This window comes from Phaenicophaeus curvirostris, chromosome 1 (assembly GCF_032191515.1).
Source record: "Phaenicophaeus curvirostris isolate KB17595 chromosome 1, BPBGC_Pcur_1.0, whole genome shotgun sequence".
Classification (NCBI taxonomy): Eukaryota; Metazoa; Chordata; class Aves; order Cuculiformes; family Cuculidae; genus Phaenicophaeus; species Phaenicophaeus curvirostris.
The window spans coordinates 57,776,055-57,796,950 of record NC_091392.1 but is presented as its reverse complement, the minus strand read 5'-3'; the positions used below and the strand labels follow the sequence as shown (position 1 = coordinate 57,796,950).

At 39.5% G+C, this 20,896-nt stretch overlaps 1 protein-coding gene across 3 annotated transcripts in view; it reads right to left on the bottom strand.

Annotated features, from left to right (window-relative positions):
- Positions 1 to 777: 777 nt before the first annotated feature.
- Positions 778 to 20,896, bottom strand: part of CHRM2 (cholinergic receptor muscarinic 2) — a 96,047-nt gene continuing 75,928 nt past the window's right edge. Inside the window, exons 1-2 of one of the 3 annotated variants that reach the window (XM_069859098.1) lie at positions 17,983 to 18,003; positions 778 to 2,563 (exon numbers count right to left, since the gene is read on the bottom strand). In XM_069859098.1, the coding sequence (XP_069715199.1) occupies positions 1,124 to 2,524 (1,401 nt within the window). In that variant the 5' untranslated portion in view covers positions 2,525 to 2,563; positions 17,983 to 18,003 and the 3' untranslated portion in view covers positions 778 to 1,123. Of the gene's footprint in view, positions 2,593 to 17,982; positions 18,004 to 20,896 lie in introns of those variants that run through there. The other 2 variants (XM_069859083.1, XM_069859089.1) reach the window with 2 other exon arrangements.

Here is a 20,896-nt window from a genome sequence, read left to right as displayed (position 1 = left end):
TTGACTGCTCTAGAGCATGGCCATCTAATATTAAGTATTCATATTGTGGAGCCTCAGCATGCCTCTTCACCTGTACATCCAACTAGAAAAGGATGTCACCTCAATTTTCCTAGTAACAATCTTGTTTTTATTGTTCAGCTGAGGCCCTTTGTTTGGCCACCATGGTGGCTGACTGGATGAGACCTTTGAATATACATCTTCTTTTGATATTCACTCTTCATACCCTGGACAAGTAAGGTACAAAAATGAAGAAAGGCTGATGGAAGTAAAAGGCAAATCCATGGGTGGGTGACATATGACAAACAAAATGAACAAAATTGTCCCAAAAGCTTTGGTTTATGTGGATGCTGAAATAGTCTTGGGATGTAGCAACCTGGAAGAGACTAATGTTTTTTCACTTTTATCGTGACATGATGAAGGAATCACAGAACAAAAGACCATTGAAGGGGACAAACAGCATACTTTGAATGATACACGTTAGGCAATCATTACATCTTGAGCATAAGTACACTTTCAGAACTGATGTAGCTTTGGAAAGGATAGTGTCATAAACAACATAAAATAACTTTCAACATGATTTACCTAACATTAAGATTCATACATGACAGTAACACAAAAGCTTCAGACAACTTTGAGCTTCAGAAACTTTCTGCCATGATTCATTTGTATGGTGTAATGATCTTCCAAACTCCTATGCCTTTTCCACAAAATTATTGATAAAATTTCCTTCATTTTTTTTCAATAGATGAAGACATATTAAAAAAAACACAGAAAAAAGAAAAAAAAAGAAACAAACCAACTATTTTACAGAGAATGACAAAAAATTGTAGACTCTAAAGCCCTTCTGCAGATTACTCTCAGAAAACAAGGAACTGTGCCTCCAGTCCATGTACTTAAATAATTCCTGAAATGTTTCCATGTCCTCAAGATTTATTTTCAACAATTAAAAAAATGTTTTAAAGTGTAGTTGTCAGGGGTGGAGCTGATGCCCCATGTCCGTATTTCCACTAACATCCTGGATTGCGCATTCTGTAGAAGAGCATAAAGTGCTATGGCATTAGGTATTTTTAAATTTAATTTGGAACTTCTTCACTCTTTTTGCTATTTTTTATTATTATTATTTTTACCTTGTAGCTCCTATATTCTTGTAATGACACATAAGAAGGTGCTTAAACGTCTTCTTGAAAGTAGCATTGCAGAGCGCATAACAAGCAGGGTTGATGGTGCTGTTGATATAACAGAGCCAGTAGCCTATGGTCCATACAGTGCCAGGGATGCACGACGTGCAGAAGCTGTTGATGAGCACCATCACGTTGTATGGGGTCCAGGTGATGATGAAGGCCAGAAGGATGGCTAAAATAGTCCTTGTCACTTTTTTCTCTCTAGAAGGAGGTGGTTTCTTTTTGGCTGGCTGCTTTGTCATCTTGACGATTTTCCGGGCTACGCTATTCTGCTTCTCCTCCCCGTTGGTGCCTACAATCTCCACAGTAGTGTTGGTGGGGGCACAGCAGTCACCTTTTTGAGACTTGGTAACTATCCTGATGCATGTCAGCTTGGAGTTCTCAACTTTGAGATGGCCTTGGGAGGCAGAAGCCTGGCTGGTGTCTTTGGCAGCTTCATCCTCTTTCATGTTGGAAGCGACCACACTGACAGAGGTGGAGTCATTGGAGCTCTCCTTCTCCTCCCCTTGAACACAGTTCTCCGTCACTGTCTCTCCGCTGGTTTTTCCATTCTGAATTTTGCTGTGCTCCAACCCGTCCCCACTTGTTGGGATGTTATTATTGTTTGGTTTCACCATTTTGCCTTGGACAAGACTGGGGGAAACTGTGTCTTGGTTTTGGGCAGCTTCCTTTTTCCCTTTCTTTATCCGACTCTTACTGGCTCGAGAGATTTGCCAGTAAAGGACAGTCATGATGATAACGGGCAAATAGAAGGCTGCAATGGCAGTGCCAAAAGTGACAGCTGCATTGGAAAAAAACTGGATGTAGCAATCCCCATCTGGGACAGTCCTTCCTCCCACAATGAACTGCCAGAAGAGAATTGCAGGGGCCCATAGGATGAAGGACAACACCCATGCAGCTGCGATCATCATGCCTGCCATCTTAGTGGTCCGCTTTACAGGATATGTCAGAGGCTTGGTGACACAAAAGTATCTGTCAAAGCTGATAATAAGGAGGTTCATTACAGAGGCATTGCTGACCACATAGTCAAGAGCCAACCAGAGATCACACACCACAGGTCCTAAGGGCCAGTATCCTATCACAGTGTAGAGGGTATATAGGTTCATTGAAAAGATGCCGATGATCAAATCAGCGCAGGCCAAGCTGAACAGGAAATAGTTGTTGACAGTCTGTAGATGCCTGTTGACTTTGATTGACACCATGACCAAGATGTTCCCAATTATGGTGACTAGACTGAGAGACCCCGCTACCAGAACGATGAAGACCACCTCAACAGTTTTATAGGGGCTTTCCAAAGCCATCACATTTTCAGTGGAAGAGTTTATGTACGTTGAATTATTCATTTCTGTTCTGCTAACAAGATACCCAGATATCACTTAAGCCTGCAGAGGAAAGAAAACAAAAACACATACTGTCATGAAATTAGTCCCTTTGTCTTTCAGAAATGTGTCCCAGAAAGCCTACTTGAGAAGAATTTAAAGTATTAAGAAGATGTGTGCAGAAGGACGAGTCAGTTTTGGGTAAAGAAAACATCTTAGAACTTACAGTATCTCCTTAGGAACAACATACTAGTAGGATACCTTTAAACATGTGATAAAGACACAATATTTGAATCCATATCTAGATTTTTAAGTTCTCAGATTTTTTCTTTGTCCTGTTATAAAACTAATATTAAGTTGAAGATTTTGGAACTAGATCTGCATATTGATTTCTTTTCTACCAACAATATAGTTAATAATGCTCAATTCAAACCTTATTCCAAATAAAAAATCCCAATCCTGAGTATATGGCATTCTTACAACCCCAGATGAAGATGTGATGTAATTTTCTTACATTGCAGTTACTATTTTGTCAGCACTTGCAAAGATTTTGGCATTGCATCAAACTGAAGTTATTCGTCTGCCAATAATCAAAAAAGAGTAGGTCAACTGAAATTGATAGAATTAGTAAGCTCGCCTCAGTCAAGAATCTGGCTATATAGCTAAATGTATACAATCTTTATTTTTATTATTTTCAGTTTCAATGAGATTAATTTTTTTTTTTGCGCCCTTTGACCTTTGGTGCCTGGAAAAGGGTTCCTGTTTGGTTGTTTTTTTAACATGATGAGGTTATCTCTTGGTGCTTCCTTGCTTGTAGTTTTCAGATTTTTTTTCAAATCATAATGTTTTTGATCTATATCACATAAAGCCACAATAAAGGTCTGAAATGGATAGCAGAGTAGTGATAAAGAAAGGAACAGAAAAAAATCAGTTCTGTTTATAAACAGTAATTCTTTTTATGCCCTGTATAGCCTACTGACAGTACTCGATAAATTAAACTACTAGCAGTACAGGCTTGATAGAAGACCAAGAAAACAGCACATGCTTTTGCCTTCAGGATATGTACTATCCTTTTGTGCACTCCCTGGAATGCAGTAGAATGCACTGGTATTGTACATCCAGACTCCAAGCACTCATTATTTATGAGCTGTGCTCAAGGGATTATTGAGGCGTGAAGGCCAGATGTGACAGAGAAGTTGGGTTGTTTCTGATTGGAATATTCTCCCTTTTCCCCCACTCATAAGGCATCACTTCCTTAAGACAGGGTTTCTAAAAGGAAGACAAAGAATTCAGTTTCATTTGGCTTCTCTGTACATAAGGGATTAAGGAATCCTCCTCTGGTCCTGTGACTAAACTGATCCATAAAATGCATGTCACTTAAATGGAGTGATGCATTTTCACTGTCATTTCAGCACTGTATATTTTCTTCTAGGTACAAAAAGAAGATGATGATGCAAAATGTCAGCACAATGGCAAAAACCCTTCTGACCTCTAGGAAAAGTAAGTCAGTCTGTCTCTGTGGAAAAGTCAAAAGGCTGTTTACCAGGGTTTGTTGACTTTGATTCTGTCTGCTGAAACTTTCTAATGCTGTAACTTATACTTAGAGAGATACAACTGGCAGAAGGCAGGATTCATGTATTTGCCTTTGTTTTTAAAACCAGCTAAGATTTGTTTGGCAATTCGTTTTGAAGTGAATGTATGGATGAATAGAGAAACAGCTGGCTGGACAATCTTTCCTACTGTTTATTCACAGGTACATCCCTACAATACTTGAGATCAGATTCAAGAGAACAAAACATAAGGAGGAATGCTTTAATTAAGTATGTGCTCTGAACGGTTAGAATAGCCTTAGTGGAATAAAACTGAATTTATAATCTGTGAAAAATAGACGCAAGAATAGCCTGGACATCTTTAATATATAGGACTGTCATTTCAGCAATTTACTGGGTACTTTTCACCCACAGACTTACAGCTGAACATCTAGCTATCCAGTTACATGTGTAAGATATTAATTGTTTGGGACAAGCTAAGAACTTCTTCCAGGCAGAGTTGCTTGTGAACATTCTTGATAGAATGCATTTTTGATGAAAACACAAAATAACTCAAGGAAATGCGCTGACTTAAAAAAAAGTCAGCTGAAAGGGTTTGTGATTCAGGGCTCTGCAGCTACCTCTGGTGACAGAGAGTGAGAGAGGGAGCAAGAAGGGAAGAGAGTGAGAGGATCAGAGCTGAAAGAGTTGTGATTTATGATAAGAAATGAAGTGTTTCTCTGCAATTCCATTTTGACCAAATGTTCAGAGGTTGTGTTTTCATTTAACTGAAGAACTAAAACTCAGTTTAAAACCATAAAACTCATTGTGAAACCAAATTACCATCTCCCAGATAACTTTGTTCCTAAGTCTTTTCAGATTATGTTTTACCCAATTCAGGTGGAAATATTGGTAATTCAGTATAAATTCCTTTGATTTTATTATCTCCTGTGTGAGGAGTGGGATAAGAGCTGAAAGCTAATTTTACATGTTAGGAATAGAATTTCACTGTGTTCTTTTGAATAGAAGCAAAGCTAAGGAGTGGCTTTCCAGTGCCAGTGATCTCTTTTTGCACAAAACTTTCCTGACGTGAAAGGGCTGGTAGTTCTGGACTGCAAATTACATTGACACTTATGGGGAAACATATCTGCTACCGCTTACTCCAGTAAAATCATCCTTTGTTTATATCAATATGATTGTAAAGTTAACTCGTATTTTGCTTCATGTGTTGATGAGAAGGGTATGGGGCTGGAGAAACATCTGTGTTCAAATGACATGTATCATCACTGGTGATAGTACTACCATTATGTGAGCAGTGGCAGGGGTACACATGCTTCCTAATCCAAGACCCCCTGAAATCTGCTAAAGTCTTTTTGCTCCAGTATGGTTTGAATCAGGCTGTAGTGAGGCTTTTGTTTCTCATTGTGGCTGCTTGTTCCCTAGGTACAAGACTGCCTGTGCACTACCTTTGTTTTTGGCATGCCATGAAGCCCATCTCTCCTGCTGGAGAGGAAGTTATTATGGAAACAGATGTCATACATCAGGCAGACCTAACAGTCAGAGGCATTTTAAGGTGATATGACCTCCTGTTATGAGAAGTACCAGATCGCATTCTTGAACAAATAGAAGTCTCCTCTGCAATCCCATGGGTGTTTGTGGGAGTTACACAATATGGCACTGACTCCCATGGGCTACTGTAGTTTATCCTCATATACTAAGTGCATTCTTGCTAAGCAGAGAATACCAAGAAAAGGCATGAAGTTTCTCTTGTGATCTGAAAATCAACCAAATTAATTTTCTGAAATATACTTTGAAATATATCTGACTTTGTGGAATGCAAACACCATAATAATTGCAAGGAAAATGTTCAAAGCCAAGAAATCCACATATAAAACTATTTGCTTTTTGATATTTGATATGTAATTGGGAAACATTTCTACTGCAGTAGTTTCTCCCCTCTAAAGAATTATTTTATCGTGCAGAAAATAATTTTCTCCCCTTTGCTTGACTAGACAAGAGTTTAGGGCAGAACTGGAGTATTTGATGGGCTACATGGTATGTGTACTTTTGGCCTAGTGTGATGCCAGGTCTTTTTGCAGTGAGTAGTAGACAGAAGCAGGGCACAGATGGCTTGACCTGGACCGCCAACATTGCTTGCAAGGAGAAACGTAGTCCAGGCTGTCACAGTCTGGAGCAAACCTTCATAGGGCATCCTGGCAGTCACTGACTGTTTCACTCTCGTTCCTTTGCCTCTATAACAGTCACTGAGAACAGCTAAACAGGTCTGATGGGTGAATTCTGTAAGCTGGTTCATAGTAAAAGGGAAACACAATGATTGTGAGTAAGAAAAATGAGGATCTTCATTCTATTCCATTGCAGACCCTGAGGAAGAGGCCTACAGAAATGGGAGGGCAAGGAGAAGGGTCAAGGACTGCTTGTCATCCTTCGGATCATGATCCTCAAACAGGAGGTACTTAGGTACTATATCCATCTGAATCTGCTTTCCACTTGCCCTTAGAGGATTGCATCCCTTTGGTGTAGATGAATCTTGTAGCAATCATTGTGATTTTAAGTTTACAATAAATCTCCAACATCTGTCACAAAACACACTATGTAAATGTTGTGTATACTGAAAAAAAAATGGTTGATATTCCATGCCTGTCAAAGTTTGTTGGACAAATCCTTCCTCTGAATTGTGCATATTGCCAAGTTAAATAAGGTAAGGATTTAATGGCTTCTTTGAATCCACTGAAACCATATAAAGGTGAAGACATGAAAGTGGAAATAAATGATCTGTACCTGAAAGCTATGTTTGTGGTTTAAATGGGATTAGCCAGGAAATTATGTGCATTGCTACTCTGAGCAATTTTCAGCATTTAACTCTCAAACAAAAGTAAAATATACTTAATTAACTTCTCTTTGTTCCAGTTCCTCTCTAGTGGAAACCTATGTAAAATAGATTTGATTTTTGTTGTAGCAATTTCCTAAATTCCTTCCTGCACCATTTAAAGCCGCAGTCTGAAAAAAAAAGAGAGAAACAAAACTCCAAAACCTGAGACAAATATACTGGGCACGATAATCAGAATTTATTACAGACTTAAGAGAGATTGTAGATATACTCTGAGCTTTTAGTAAAAATTTAATTCCAGAAAATTCACAAATACGTGAAGACTATAATCTTAAAAAAATAGGTTACATTCTGCAATACATTTGAAACAGAAACACCTTTGCAAAGTGTTTCTGCATTGGTGTGCTCCACTCTTCTCATTTTCATGTGCCTTTATTTTTCTCAATCAACACATTTCCTGCAAAAAAACCCTAACAGATCTGCTTTCCCCCATCTCATCAGGAAAGGTACATAAGGGCAAAATAAACAGTTTCTGCACATATCTTGAAACAAGCAGATCAGAGTTGGAGAGCAATAAAAAAACCTGGCTAACACTGTGCCACTAAAACCAACTGAAATAAGGAAAAAGAACATTCCTCCAAAATCAGTAGGAAACTATATGAGTAGGTGCAATGCTGGCATCAACATTTTTGCCTCGGCTCTGTTGTTAGGCGCTGAGGATTTGTACAGCTATTTAACTTGCTCACTGCTGTTCAAATAATCTAAAACTGGGTAATATAGTGCTATGAGCCCTAATGGTTTGTATCCAACATCACAGAAACATAGAATAGTTGAGATTGGAAAAGACCTTTAATATCACAAAATCCAGCCGTAAACCTAAAACTGCCAAGTCCACCACTGAACTATGCCCCTAAGCACCATGTCTACATGTCTTTTAATTACCTCCAGGGATGGCTTCTACAGGTACATCAATCAGAAAGGGAAGGTTAAAGAGAGTGTACTCCCACTGATGGGTGAAAATGGTGACCTTGTATCAATAGATGAGGAGAAGGTTGAGGTGCTTAACAACTTTTTGCCTCAGTTTTCATGGACAACTGGTCTTCTCATCCCCCCCACATCAATGGACAAAAGATGGGTATCAGAGGGGTAAAGCCCCTTCCGCTGTAGAGGAGGATCCGATTTGTAACCACATGAGGAATCTGGACATATATAAGTCTATGGGACCTGATGAGATGCATCCCAGAGTCCTGAGGGGATTGGCTGATGCAGCTGCCAAGCCACTCTCCAGGATATTTGAAAAGTCATGGCAATCAGGAGAAGTCCCTAGTGACTGGAAGAAGGGTAACATTGTCCCCATTTTTAAAAAGGGTAGAAAAGACAAGCCTGGGAACTGTCAGCCTCACCTCTGTGCTTGGGAAGATCATGGAACAGATCCTCCTAGAAGCCATGTTAAAGCACATGGAGAACGGGGAGGTGATTAATGGCAGCCAGCATGGTTTCACCAAGTGCAAGTCCTGTCTGACCAACCTAGTGGCTTTCTATGGTGGGGTAACCACCGCAGTGGACATGGAAAAACCAACAGATGTGAACTATCTGAACTTCTATAAAGCCTTTGACACAGTCCCCCACCACATCCTTCTCTCTAAATTGGCGAGATATGGATTTGATGGTTAGGTGGATAAGAAATTGGCTGGAAAGTCATATTCAGAGAGTAAATGGTCAACGACTTGTTGTCCAGATGGAGATCCGTGATAAGTGGCGTCCTTCAGGGGTCTGTACTGGGACAGTTGCTGTTTAATATTTTCATCAATGATATTGGCAGTGAGATTGAGTGCACCCTGAGCAAGTTCGCAGATGACACCAAGCTGAGTGGTGCAGTTGCCACACTGGAAGGATGGGATGCCATCCAGAGGGACCTGGACAAGCTGGAGAAGTGGGTCTATATGAACATCATGAGGTTCAACAAAGCCAAGTGCAAGGTCCTACAGCTGGGTCGGGGCAATCTGTAGTTTCAATACAGGATGGGAGACAATGTGATTGAAAGCTGCCCTGCAGAGACTTGGGGGTACTGACTGATGAGAAGCTCGACATGAGCCAGCACTGAGCTCTCGCGGCCCAGAAGGCCAACCGTATCCTGGGTTGCATCAGAAGAAGTGTGGCCAGCAGGTCAAGGGAGGGGATTCTGCCCTTTTATTCCTCTCTTGTGAGACCTCACCTGGAGTATTGTGTCCAGTTCTGGAATCCTCAACATAAGAAGGTTATGGAGCTGCTGGAATGAGTCCAAAGGAGGGCTACAAAGATAATCAGAAGGCTGGAGTACCTCTCATATCAAAAGAGCCTGAGAGAGTTGGGGTTGTTCAGCCCAGAGAAGAGAAGGCTCCAAGGAGACCTTATAGTGACCTTCCAGTACCTGAAGGGGGCCTACAAGAAAGCTGGGGAGGGACTGTTTACAAAGGCATGTAGTGATAGGATGAGGGGCAATGGCTATAAATTGGAGAGGGGCAGATTTAGACTAGGCATAAGGGAGAATTTCTTCACTATGAAAGTGGTGAGGCACTGGAACAAATTGCCCAGGGAAGTTGCACATGCCCTCTCCCTGGAGGTGTTCAAGGCCAGGCTGGATGGGGCCTTGAGCAGCCTGGTCTAGTGGGAAGTCCCTGCCCCAGCCAGGGGGACTGGAATTAGATGATATTTAAGGTCCCTTCCAACCCAAACCATTCTATGCTTCTATGATTCTATGGTGACACCCACTTCCCTGGGCAGCCTGTTCCAATACTTGACAATCCTTTCGGGTAAGTAATATTTCCTAATGTGGAGCCTAAACCTCCCCTGGCACAATTTGAGACCACTTCCTCTTACCTTATTGCTTGTTATTCAGGAAAAGAGACTGACACTCACCTTGCTACACCTCCTTTAAATTAGTTGTAGAGAGCAACAAGGTCTCCCCTCAGCCTCCTTTTCTCCAGAATAAACAACCCTAATTGCCTCAGCTGCTCCTAATAGGACTCGTGCTCCAAACCCTTCACCAGCTTTGTTGCCCTTCTCTGGACATGCTCCAGCACCTCAATGTCTTTCTCTTAGTGAGGAGCCCAAAACTGAAAATGGAATTCAAGGTGTGGCCTCAACCAGTGCTGAGTACAGGGGGACGATCACATCCCTTGTCCTGTTGGCCACACTGTTTCTGATACAAAATCACACAAGAAAAAGCATAAGCAATTTAGACAAAAAATGCAATAATGTCTCTAGTTTCAGGAAATAGCTAAAAAGAAAATGTTTTTTTCCTCAGAGGTCTGGGTAATTGTGGATTTCTACTATATCGGTACTGTTGTTGTTACTGTTACTATTATGCTGATTGTCACCCACTAGTACTAGGATGCTTAATCTGTTATCTTTCTGGAAGCATACATTTAGCTGCAGATGTATCTTTGCTTTTCAGGACCTGTGTAATCAAGCGAGAATTTGCATTTGGTCTTTGGGCAGCTGACATCTTTCCAAGTTAAATTCTGCATCTTAATGCATTGGGCAAACCTGAAAAATATGTTTAATAGACATGGTTTTATCTAACTGGTTTTGATCCAAAACCCAGGATTTTTACATCCTGGACTAGAGGTGATAACTTCAGTCATGTGCCTCCTCATTCTTGCTAGAATTGCACAGAAAGGATCTTTTGTCCAAAACCAGTGAGCAAATAGCCAAGTCTTTTGATGAAGTTATGGCACAGATTTTCTCTGTTTTTTGGTGAAAATATATGATATGGTTGCTCATATGGTAAAAGTGGCTGACCTTAGCTTGTTAGAGCTGCTTACATATTAGAAGGGACTTGTAGAATGGCAATTGGAAAGGTGAGTGTTTCACTATTACATTTCAGGCAAAATAAATGGTTCAGGATGTTTTTGATGTGGAAAGCTAGAATAGAATAGTGTTTTATTTTTGCTTTTTAAGTAATCTGGGAAGTATGTAATCTGGAAATCTAGTTATTAAGATCAAAAGAATTTTATAACCCAGAAATCAGAGTACGAAAGCCAAAATGGAGCTCTTACTGAAGCATCCTACAGTTCTCTAGAGGGTTGAGTTAAATGGATGGGATCTCCATCTAGAGGCACAAAGAGGTAGCTACCACATAAAGCAGTCATTTCCAGTGGTAGGACAGCTTTGATATGTCCTAAAAATTTAGGTGCAACTTAAATTTCTCTTAGGTGGAGAAGCTTCATACTTAAATATCATTTACAATTTGTTATAATTAAGGAGCAGCTATATAATTTGATGACATTCCAAAACCGTTACAGTTAGATATTCTTGTAGCAAACAGTCTGAATACTGGTGTATAATTAGATTGGGGTAGCCACTGTACAGATGCGTATGCTCAGGCCTGAGTTTACCCACTACAATCAGTACTATTTAGTAATCACTTTAGGCATGATCCAACTCAAAATGTTGTTTGAGAAGTTGTTGTAAATGGGTCAGAAGAGCCTGATGTCATCAAAAGGGGCTGGGTCATACCACACACACGTTTCATCAGCAGACCTATGCTAATTTCCAGTTGCAGAGGCTTTAGGCTAGCTCATCAAAGTGATAGATTTTAGTTTTACCTCCTTGCCCTGCACCACTATTGCTGGAAGTTGAATGAAGCTCCTCAGACCAGTAAATACAACAAGACAACAAGAAAAGTTTTAACTGACTATAATTATCTTCTTCAAGCACTTTGCATAAAACACTCACACAAGAATGCAACTTAAAATTATACTCAGCCCTGAGAAAGGTTCCCTCAGCAGAAGAGTTATTTCAACTCCTGTTAAGACTGAACTGAATATTAGATTCCAGAATATATTCTCTGAAGGAACAGTGCCGTAATAGGTAAATACTCCCTCTGCAGCCCAGCACGAATAGGAGGCACAGTTCTTCATTATCCTCGTATCAGCTATTATGCATGTGTTATTAAATAGAAAAACCCTATAAGAGTTACTCATATTCCCTGGGTGACAAATGGCAAAGCTCAGAAAAAAGAACGTTTAGAAGGCTGATTGAAAACAGCTCCCAATTTGTCCTCACCACGTTGAGCTAGTGCATAACAGAAACACTTCTTATTTAAAGCATGTACAGATAAATCTAAAAAACCCCAAACCCCACAACAAACAAAAATAAAAAAGTAAAACAAACAAAACCCCAAACCACCCTGTTTCTACTTTTTTTCCTGGTTTAAACGATGATTTTTGTGCCAAAGCCTGAAGGACTGTTGGTGTTGAAATAACAGAGAACTATAGTCCAGTACAAGGGAGCCTCTCAATTCTACCAGTGAACCCAGAAAAGATGCTGTGATGTTTCAGTGAATTTCTGCAAATCCCTCCAAGTCATCAAGGTCCTTTTGGGACTCTGAATAAACCCATGGGGATTCTCACTGTTCCTTAGATATTTTGCAGTAGTATTGTTGACAGGAATATTAACATTCTGAGGGCCCTAAGGGGCTCTTACTGAAGTTCAAAATCTTTCCTTTTCTCCTTATTGGAAGTAGCATTAGGATACCGCTTTTATAAGTGATATTCTTATTTGCAAACTTATCTATCAGACTTACTTACGATCCCTCTAGATAATCCTCTAACTGGCTTTGGAAAGTACCCAGTTTCTTTACTCAGCAAATACTTCTAAAATTCTTGTTTGAGGTTCTCAAAGTGATTTCATTAATATCCTGAAATTATGTAATTATTTTGTAGATTTCTCACTCCCTTGCTTGGGCAGGCTTAGCTGTCACACTTTTGCAAGACTGCGGTTTCTGCTTCCTCATCTCAGGCCACCTTTCCACAGCAAAAGTGTGAGAAGAAATAGACTACTAACTAGTATATTTTGTTTCCTAAGCTTATACTTTACTCATCTTCTGCAGTGTCACCTACACTGTCCAGTTCTCTCAATCTAATTCCACCTTTACTTAACAACTCTTTAAATTGGGACTTGATGGTAAAGTAAACTTACAGTAACTGAAATGCTATCTAGATAGGAATACTATCTAATAAGGTACTTAGGAAAAAAAACTCCTTCATCAAACTACTGAGTCCCTGGGGTGTCATGTCTGAGATTAAATCCCTCCCAGTGTGCCTTGCAACAGCAGCAGAATCACTCAGCAGCAACTGCTGCATTGCAACGTGCCTCCACACAGCATGAACCTATTTGATGGGCACCAGTACATGCCTAAAGAAAGACATATTAAGAGGTATGAGGCAAGAGAGAAGAGAGAAATAAATAGAGTAAAAGCAAGAGAAAGGAAATGGGGACAATACTGAAATATGAATTAAAAAGAAAGGAAGTTAATCAGGAGAAAGTAAGAAAGAGTGACCAAGAGATCTGTGAGAGCATTCACCTGGGATCTTTGAGAAATATGAATGAATTTCTACAACCTGTGGATGAAAAGACAATTTCCATGATTTGCAGTACTCGTGACACTTTTTGTTTTTCAAGGAAGTAATGTTTGTCTTTTCTTTTAGAACTGAATAACAACAAAATTAATATTTTTTAAAATTTGTTTGAACACTTGTGCCCTTTTATTACTCTTTACCTGTTTTCTTCTCAGTGGAAAAGAAACAAATAAACAAACATGTAAGCAAAACCTCCTAAATAAGATCTCCTTAATTCTCCCTACTGAACAAGGCCGATTTTCATTTAGTCTTGAACTGCTTCTTTGAAAGAGTGGAACATTTAAAACAATAAGAAAATAATTGACAAACATTTACATGCAGCCCAAGCAAAACCTTAACTTTAATTGTCATACCGTATTTCCTATTTTCTTTAGAAATTCCTCACTGAGCCTAGTTATGGTGCCTATGTTATCCCATTGCAGCCCATGAAGAGATCAGCCATCATCCTTCTTGTCTTGCACGTCGAGCAATATTGTCAAAGCACTGAAGTAACTTGAAGGTCTGAAATCTCATCTCCAATAGTAATTCAAACATTTAATTTCCTAAATCCTGATACCATTCACTGAGACTTGGGCCCTATAACCTCTTTGGAGAACAGAATTGAATTTTTTTAAAGTTACCCTTCTTTCACCAATTAGAAATTCCAGTGGATTCAATTTTCCTGTAGAGATGATTTTTCCCCTGTAGACTGCTTTTGTTTTTTCCTGTGCTATAATTTATGTTTTGGATGTGAACCTATTTCCCTTTTGCCTTGCAATTCTTTTCTGTCTCAGTTCTGCAGCAAAGTAATGATGTTGGGTCGGGGACCACAAGCAATCAATTCCATGATGAGTCTGCCTCCAAAAGGCATGATATTCAGATAATCGAGCAGGATTCAGGAGCTTATCTCCAGATAAAGCCGGCATTTCGTACAGGGTTTCTGTATTTCTGCCTGTGATCCTTGGGAATAAGAGTCATATGCAAAAATACAATGGAAAGAAATCACATAAAGTAAGCAACAAAGAGAAACTGTGACTGAAACCTTGGTGTCCAGCACCTCATGTCCCAGCTGTGTCAGCTGAAATGGCAGAGACATAGCTTAGTGCTACGGAACAGCCACGGTTTTCCATGAACTCACGTCCTGGGTATCTGAGTTGCCTTAGTGTCTTTTTTTTCCCTGCTTCTGATTGTATCACTAAATGCTGACTTCACATGTCCTGTCCTTAACAGCAATGCTCAGATCTTTACAACAGCCCTGCTTTATGGAGAAGCAGTATCTGATGTGTAACCTGTGGCTGGGGGCAGACCCACATCACTTTTCTTGCTCATTCGCTTTTCATCTTTTCTTGCTCCCTGCTGCAACGCCTGCTTATCTCTCTGTTGTTCAGATCAGTGTTCTGGCTATCACTTTTCCCTAGGTTACACTGTGTTGCTTTTCTCATCTTCTGGTCTAACAGTTACTTCCTTTGCCAGCAGCACTCACCTCCTGTTTCTCCAAGGACTTCAAAATGCAGGAAACCGAAGAGGTTCATGGAGTCTCCCAGTGTGTCTAACAGGAAGCAATGCTGTAATGACACAGTATGTTGCTGTTCTCCCACTCTAGATAAATATGTGGTGAGGCTGATCAGTGGCTTTACAAGACAAGTTACAGAAATAGTCCTAGCTTTCATTAGCTTTCCTCTGAAGTTTGCTTGAAACTGATACGTCACACTGATTATTCCAAAATCATTAGTTTTGCTCCCTGTTATTTGAGTATTACCAGTGGGATGCAGTATCCTTTGTATAATATCCTTTATGTAAGAGAAGTAACAGAAATTGTTTCGGATGAGAAATGCAGGAGACCTGTGAGTGAAAAATCAGGAGCTATAACCAGTGAGGACTGAGGTTTTCTGCAATTGTGTATGCTTAATTATGAAGTGAATCAGATCCATCTGAGAAGGAATTGTTTTCAGTAAGTAGAAAGAATGGTATATTGTGAGGGCAGTTTGAAGGGGCAACCTTACAACATCAGAGAAGTGGCAGTACATTTTTAACAATATGAAAGCATCCAGTAATAGCAAAGCAATAACAAGGCTCAGCGGAAAAGAAAATAGTAACTATACTTAATTTATGCACATATAATAAATAATTACAATACACGTAGAATGTATGTACATGTTTGACTATTTCTTAATAAACATATTACACCAACTCAGTCACTGCACACAGCAGCAGTGAGACCTCTCAAGTGGGAAGGTAGAATCAGGATGGGAGGAATGATTTTCCCTTGCTGAAGTTTTTGGTTCTCTGTAGCTCCCAGAGTTTGAGGGTTGAACAAAACCTCAATAATGCCACGCTGATTTGCAGGTGTTGTGTAGCGCAGTCATATGTGCCTTGTGCTACTCTTTTAGAAGTCTATAGCTCAAAGGCGCATTTCACAGCTCCTTGCTCTCTGTCACTCACAATATAAGCTTGTGACTTCAAAGAGACATATGAAAGGAACTATTTGGAGGAAAAAAGCGAGGGAGAGAAAATCTTTCTCCTTGTCCCTATTTTTCTACTCATGATATAACAGGCTTAATTCACTTCGGTATAACTGCTTCTCAGTGGGTTATTTTTTCCTTCTTACTTTACAAAGACCACAAAAAAAATGGCAATGAAGAAGAAAACAGCTGTGTGAGTCCAATCCAGATGCTGTCACCTTAGAGTGGGCTTGTCAGAGAGCAAGCAAGCAACTTTCCATCTCTAAGCAGTCTCCTTGTGTCAGCTGGAATGATGCCCAAGATAGTGACTTTCAGATCTTTTCATATCAGGACTTCCAGTAGTAGCATTTGCAAAAACATACATTGCTCCCTGCTGTATATCCAGTCATAAAATAAATAAGAAAAATCTCTGAGGGTTGTTAGTGACCTTTCAGGCTGTAAGTAACATCACTAAGATGACATTTTCTCTTGTTTCTGAATGCAAATTATTCAAGATTCTAAATATGCTATCCATAGCAACAATATCGTCCACATATATGAAGCCCTGAATGGTTTTCATGAACTGTCTGATGCATATATTTGGGAGGTGTGTGTGTATAAAACAATATGTAAAGTAGGATCAGAATTTTTTTTACAATTTAAATGAGTTAATTTGGATTTTTTTTTGTCTGTGAAATGCAATTCAGTCATATTGAATGTTTGATGCACTGAATGACACTGAATAGTTAAAATGCAGACAGTCTTGTTTGTTGAAGGACATAATGGAGGGATTTACAGTCATGTTAATATTTAACCTCTTAATCTTTCTAATGTTATGGTTGCAAAATGACCTTTAAATTTAATTATCTGCTTCTTTACATTTACTACTGTGCAAATGAGCATTTAAAAATGTCAGTCATGTCTCTTTATAGAGATCTATAACAATTTTGTATCCACTCATAATGATGCTGGTCATCCTAAGCAAATGCCACCCAGCACACCATGCCACTAACAGCATCATTTATTTTCTTCTTGATTGTCTGAGGTTTGAATATCTTGGACCATGTAACCAAAGGGATATTGTGCTTTTTCCTTTACTACACCATATAGCAGAAGCAATTCATACCTTAATAGATTACGGTCTTATATCTAATTTAAGAGCCTTTTAGTAACCCAGGCTACTAAAAATCTCAGTAACCCAGGTTACTAAAATCCTCAGTAACTAAATAGGGATGTTTGGCATTGTCCTGAGGAAAGATTTATTCTAGAAAGACGTCTAAATTATTAATGTTTTGACAAATACAATATAAATCTCAGGAAGTAACTTAGGATGGATTTTGCAAAGATACAAACTATGTCAACACATTATTTATACTTTCATATCAATTTCTAAAATGTTTAGAAAAACAAATAACCATTTTTTATTTTCTTTTCAAAGGGGGCATTTTAGAGGCCTGCTGCTTTTTGAAACAGCTGCCATTGTGACTGTCAGGTCAAGAGAAAACTGAAACAGGTTTTGGTGTAACTATGTGTATGTATTCCCTGTAGGAATAGGTGGCAAGGAAATATTTATCTACACAGTTATCAGGTATGGCTGATAACATGAGGTAAGGGTGTTAGATTAGTTATCAGCCAATGTGATCCAGGCTGACTACTATCATCAGCTAGGTGGTCAATGGAGTATGATAGCACAAGTAGATAAAAAAGTAACTGGATATCCCCCCACTTCTCATACTTCTACATACAGCATTAAGAGGCCCCATGGGGGCCTTGGAACTCTCGACTGAGACAAAAAGTTACCATCACTGCTTTATTAATATCAGCAATCTTGCTAGCACTGCTAAGTCTTGACATAAGGGATGTTTCAGTTGTCCACACAGGCTAGAAACAGGCAAGGGACAGAAAAAGTGTGGAATGTGGAAAAATACAAGACAATTACTTACTTACATCTTACACAGAAGTATATTTGTTCTTTCTTTCATTATCTCCAAGGTAGGTATTGCAAATGCTTAATCCTTTTAGATCAAAGATAGCATATTTGCATTTCATCACCTGTGCAAAGAAGATCAAACATCCAAAAGACGGCATTCCCAAATAACACAATTATATCTGGTAATAAGACAAATGTCTTTTCCAGCTACTCCTGCTGGGTCTTTTGATTTACTTAATCAATACCCCATACTTCTGCACAATGTGTTTATAACTGAACATAGTAACACAGTTCATAACTATTTTCAACTACAGATTTGGCAGAGAGATGAAAAGAACTGAATTCTTACACCTTTCCTGGAAGAATTTCTTCTTGGTGCCTTGTAGTCTTCTCAGGTAAAAGAGGTTTGTTGCTTTACATTAATGGGTTGATTTAGTGCTCCTGACAGAGAGAAAGTGATGCAATTCGCCTTGAACTAAGCAGAACTATATGCCTTAAACTCCCATGTAAATACACATGGACTTCAAACACAAATAGGAATTTGAATTTCAGGCATTCTATCAGATTTGTCATGAACTTGCTGCACTCAGCTTGAGATACCTTCTGTTCTTTCAATACAGGGAAACAGGGTGACGCTTGAGAAAATAGCAAGCCAAAGATGCAAAGAGTGTACTGGTATTTGACTAACAATAAAAACAATGTAGTAAGAAGAGGAGAAGCTCATAAGTTTCATAGTCTCCCTTTTGCAATCTTGTGATGAACATTGTGCTTCCGTAATCAGAAATCAACCTGTGTTCATTACAATCAGTTTAAAAATAAAGCTTATGTAGTAAATTTGAATGGGTGTGCAGAAAGTTTTGGTTTTGTAATGCTCTATAGAGGAAATAATAAAAGGTGTTTGATATTTTCCTTTTTCTGAAAAGGAAACTCATAAAATTGTTTGAATGGTACGAGCAAATTGACCAGTATTAAAGATGGGAAATGCCAAGAAGTTTATTGCTTCACATTATATGAACAGTTGATCACTAAGATGGTCGCGTATTACTTTCTCAAGCCTATGAACTCCACTCATAAGAAGGTGGCATTTCTTGTTCCCAGATAGCTGAGAAACACTGAGGCTTCCTCACTTTCATCACCTTGGACCCTAGGAAAGAGGTGTAGGAAAGTCCTGGGACAAAAGCTAAACAAAAGCTTTCTTTAGCCTCAAAAGTACAGCTTTAAAAAGTTTGCCATAAATAAGGTATATTTGTTTCTCCTGACCCAGGCAGGTTAAAATCAGCTTTGAGGTTTAAGGAATTATTTGAATTCTTGTGAGTCTTTTTTTTCTAAAGCTTTTGTCAGCTATGAAAGAGTCAGCCCACATGATTTTGCCTCACCAGCCTAAGTGGTTAACAGTGTTCTGACTCTGATGTGACTGTTTCCTTCAGAGTGAGAAACTGGTGACACAAGACAACTGTTTCTTCTTATTTAGAGGAGTCATTTCTATTTCTCTTCTCTGTGCTAACACAAGCACAAACAAACTCTCTTCCTGGGAGGTACTTTGCTGGGGCCTCTGCGTCCCAGAAGCCGCCTCCTTGATTTCCACGAAAAACACATTAAGGAAGCATCAGTCTCTCCCTGACTCCAGCCCAAGCACAGCCTTTCAGCAGCAGCTCAGCCATTGAGACCGCAGCTGGGGTACTGCCTCACATCATGTATTTCCCCCCTCTTGTACAGTGTAAGTCAGAGGTTTGGGGAAGAACTTCAATAACCAATAGGTTGCTGTGCTCCATTCATTGCACTTAGAATCATAGAATAGGAAAAGGAAAGGTTGGAAAGCACTTGCTGGATCACTGAGTCCAACCATTCCTATCAATCTCTAAACCATGCCCCTCAGCACCTCGTCCACCTGTCTTTTAAACTCCTCCAGGGAAGGTGACTCAACCACCTCCCTGAGCAGCCTGTTCCAGTGTCCAGTGACCCTTTCCAAGAAATTTGTTTCCCTGATGTCAAGCCTGAACCTCCTCTGGCAGAGCGTGAGGCCATTCCCTCTTGTCCTGTCCCCTGTCGCTTGGGAGAAGAGGCCAGCTTCCTGCTCTCCACAACCTCCTTTCAGGTAGTTGTAGAGAGCAATAAGGTCTCCCCTCAGCCTTCTCTTCTCCAGGCTAAAAACATTGTGTCTCATCCTGCTTGTCATTAACTTGGTTTGATGTTATCTTTGGGGACAATGGGCAACTGCTGGCTAATGGTTTCCTTTAGGAAGTGTTAGCCCTTAACACCTTAATTTGAACTAAGCATATTATAGTAAGCCACTGTACAGTTTCACTGAATTTATGAGTTTCAGATGGATTTTTTTGTACAGTGCCCAAGGACAGCAGGGTCCTTACCCTGTCTGAAGCCTCATTCTGTAACAAAGGTATTGAATAGGGAATAATTGTGTTCATAACAGAGAGATTGTAGAATCATAGCAAAGTTATATGGAGAAATATTCTGGTCCCCAAAAGAGCTACAAATGTATTACACTCAAAGTAAAGTTCTTAGAGTTCTTAAAAGCATACATCACTTGTCTACTGAGTAGTCTTGGCAGATTAGACTTTGTTATTCATATAGTTTCACTTACTGTATTATTAACATTGGGCAACTGTTACTCTCCAAGATTTCTCTCACTTCCTATTTTCACTGTTGGAAACATTCGCTGGCTAGAGGAGGAGATTTTAAACAGGTGGTTGTGGGGAACTTTCAGTATAACCTAAGCAGCACAACTACCTAAGCAGCACAGCCAATATCCTGCTATTTTGAGAATATTCAGAAGAGACCTGTGTGCCTTTCTCTCTCCCAGGGCACAAACAGGAAGTCTGTGAACAAAAGGCAAAGACATCCCAGTGTCAGATATCTCTGACACCTGCTCTTTCACACAGCAGGAATATTCTCTTCTGCATTTTATATCTGATCCAACTCAGCTCAACTGACAACATCCTAATTCAGCATTGAATGTTTCCTTCCTTTTAAGGAATGGAGTTAAATGATTTCCTTCCTTTCTTCCTCTGGCTACTTGGACCCTAATGCTCTATTCCTGTTGTGTTGTCTTGGTTATCTCCTTTTGTCCACCTGTTTTTATTTGAGGAGCTATTATATAACGAACAGTGACAGCATCTACTCCAGAAAATATAAAAGCTAGTTTGGGCTAATCACTATTCAAGCAAATATTTTTCCTGCTTCCTAGAGAGGTACCTGTTCTACAACAGAGAGAAAATCCCATAATGCCTGCAAAGCATAATCTCTCTTT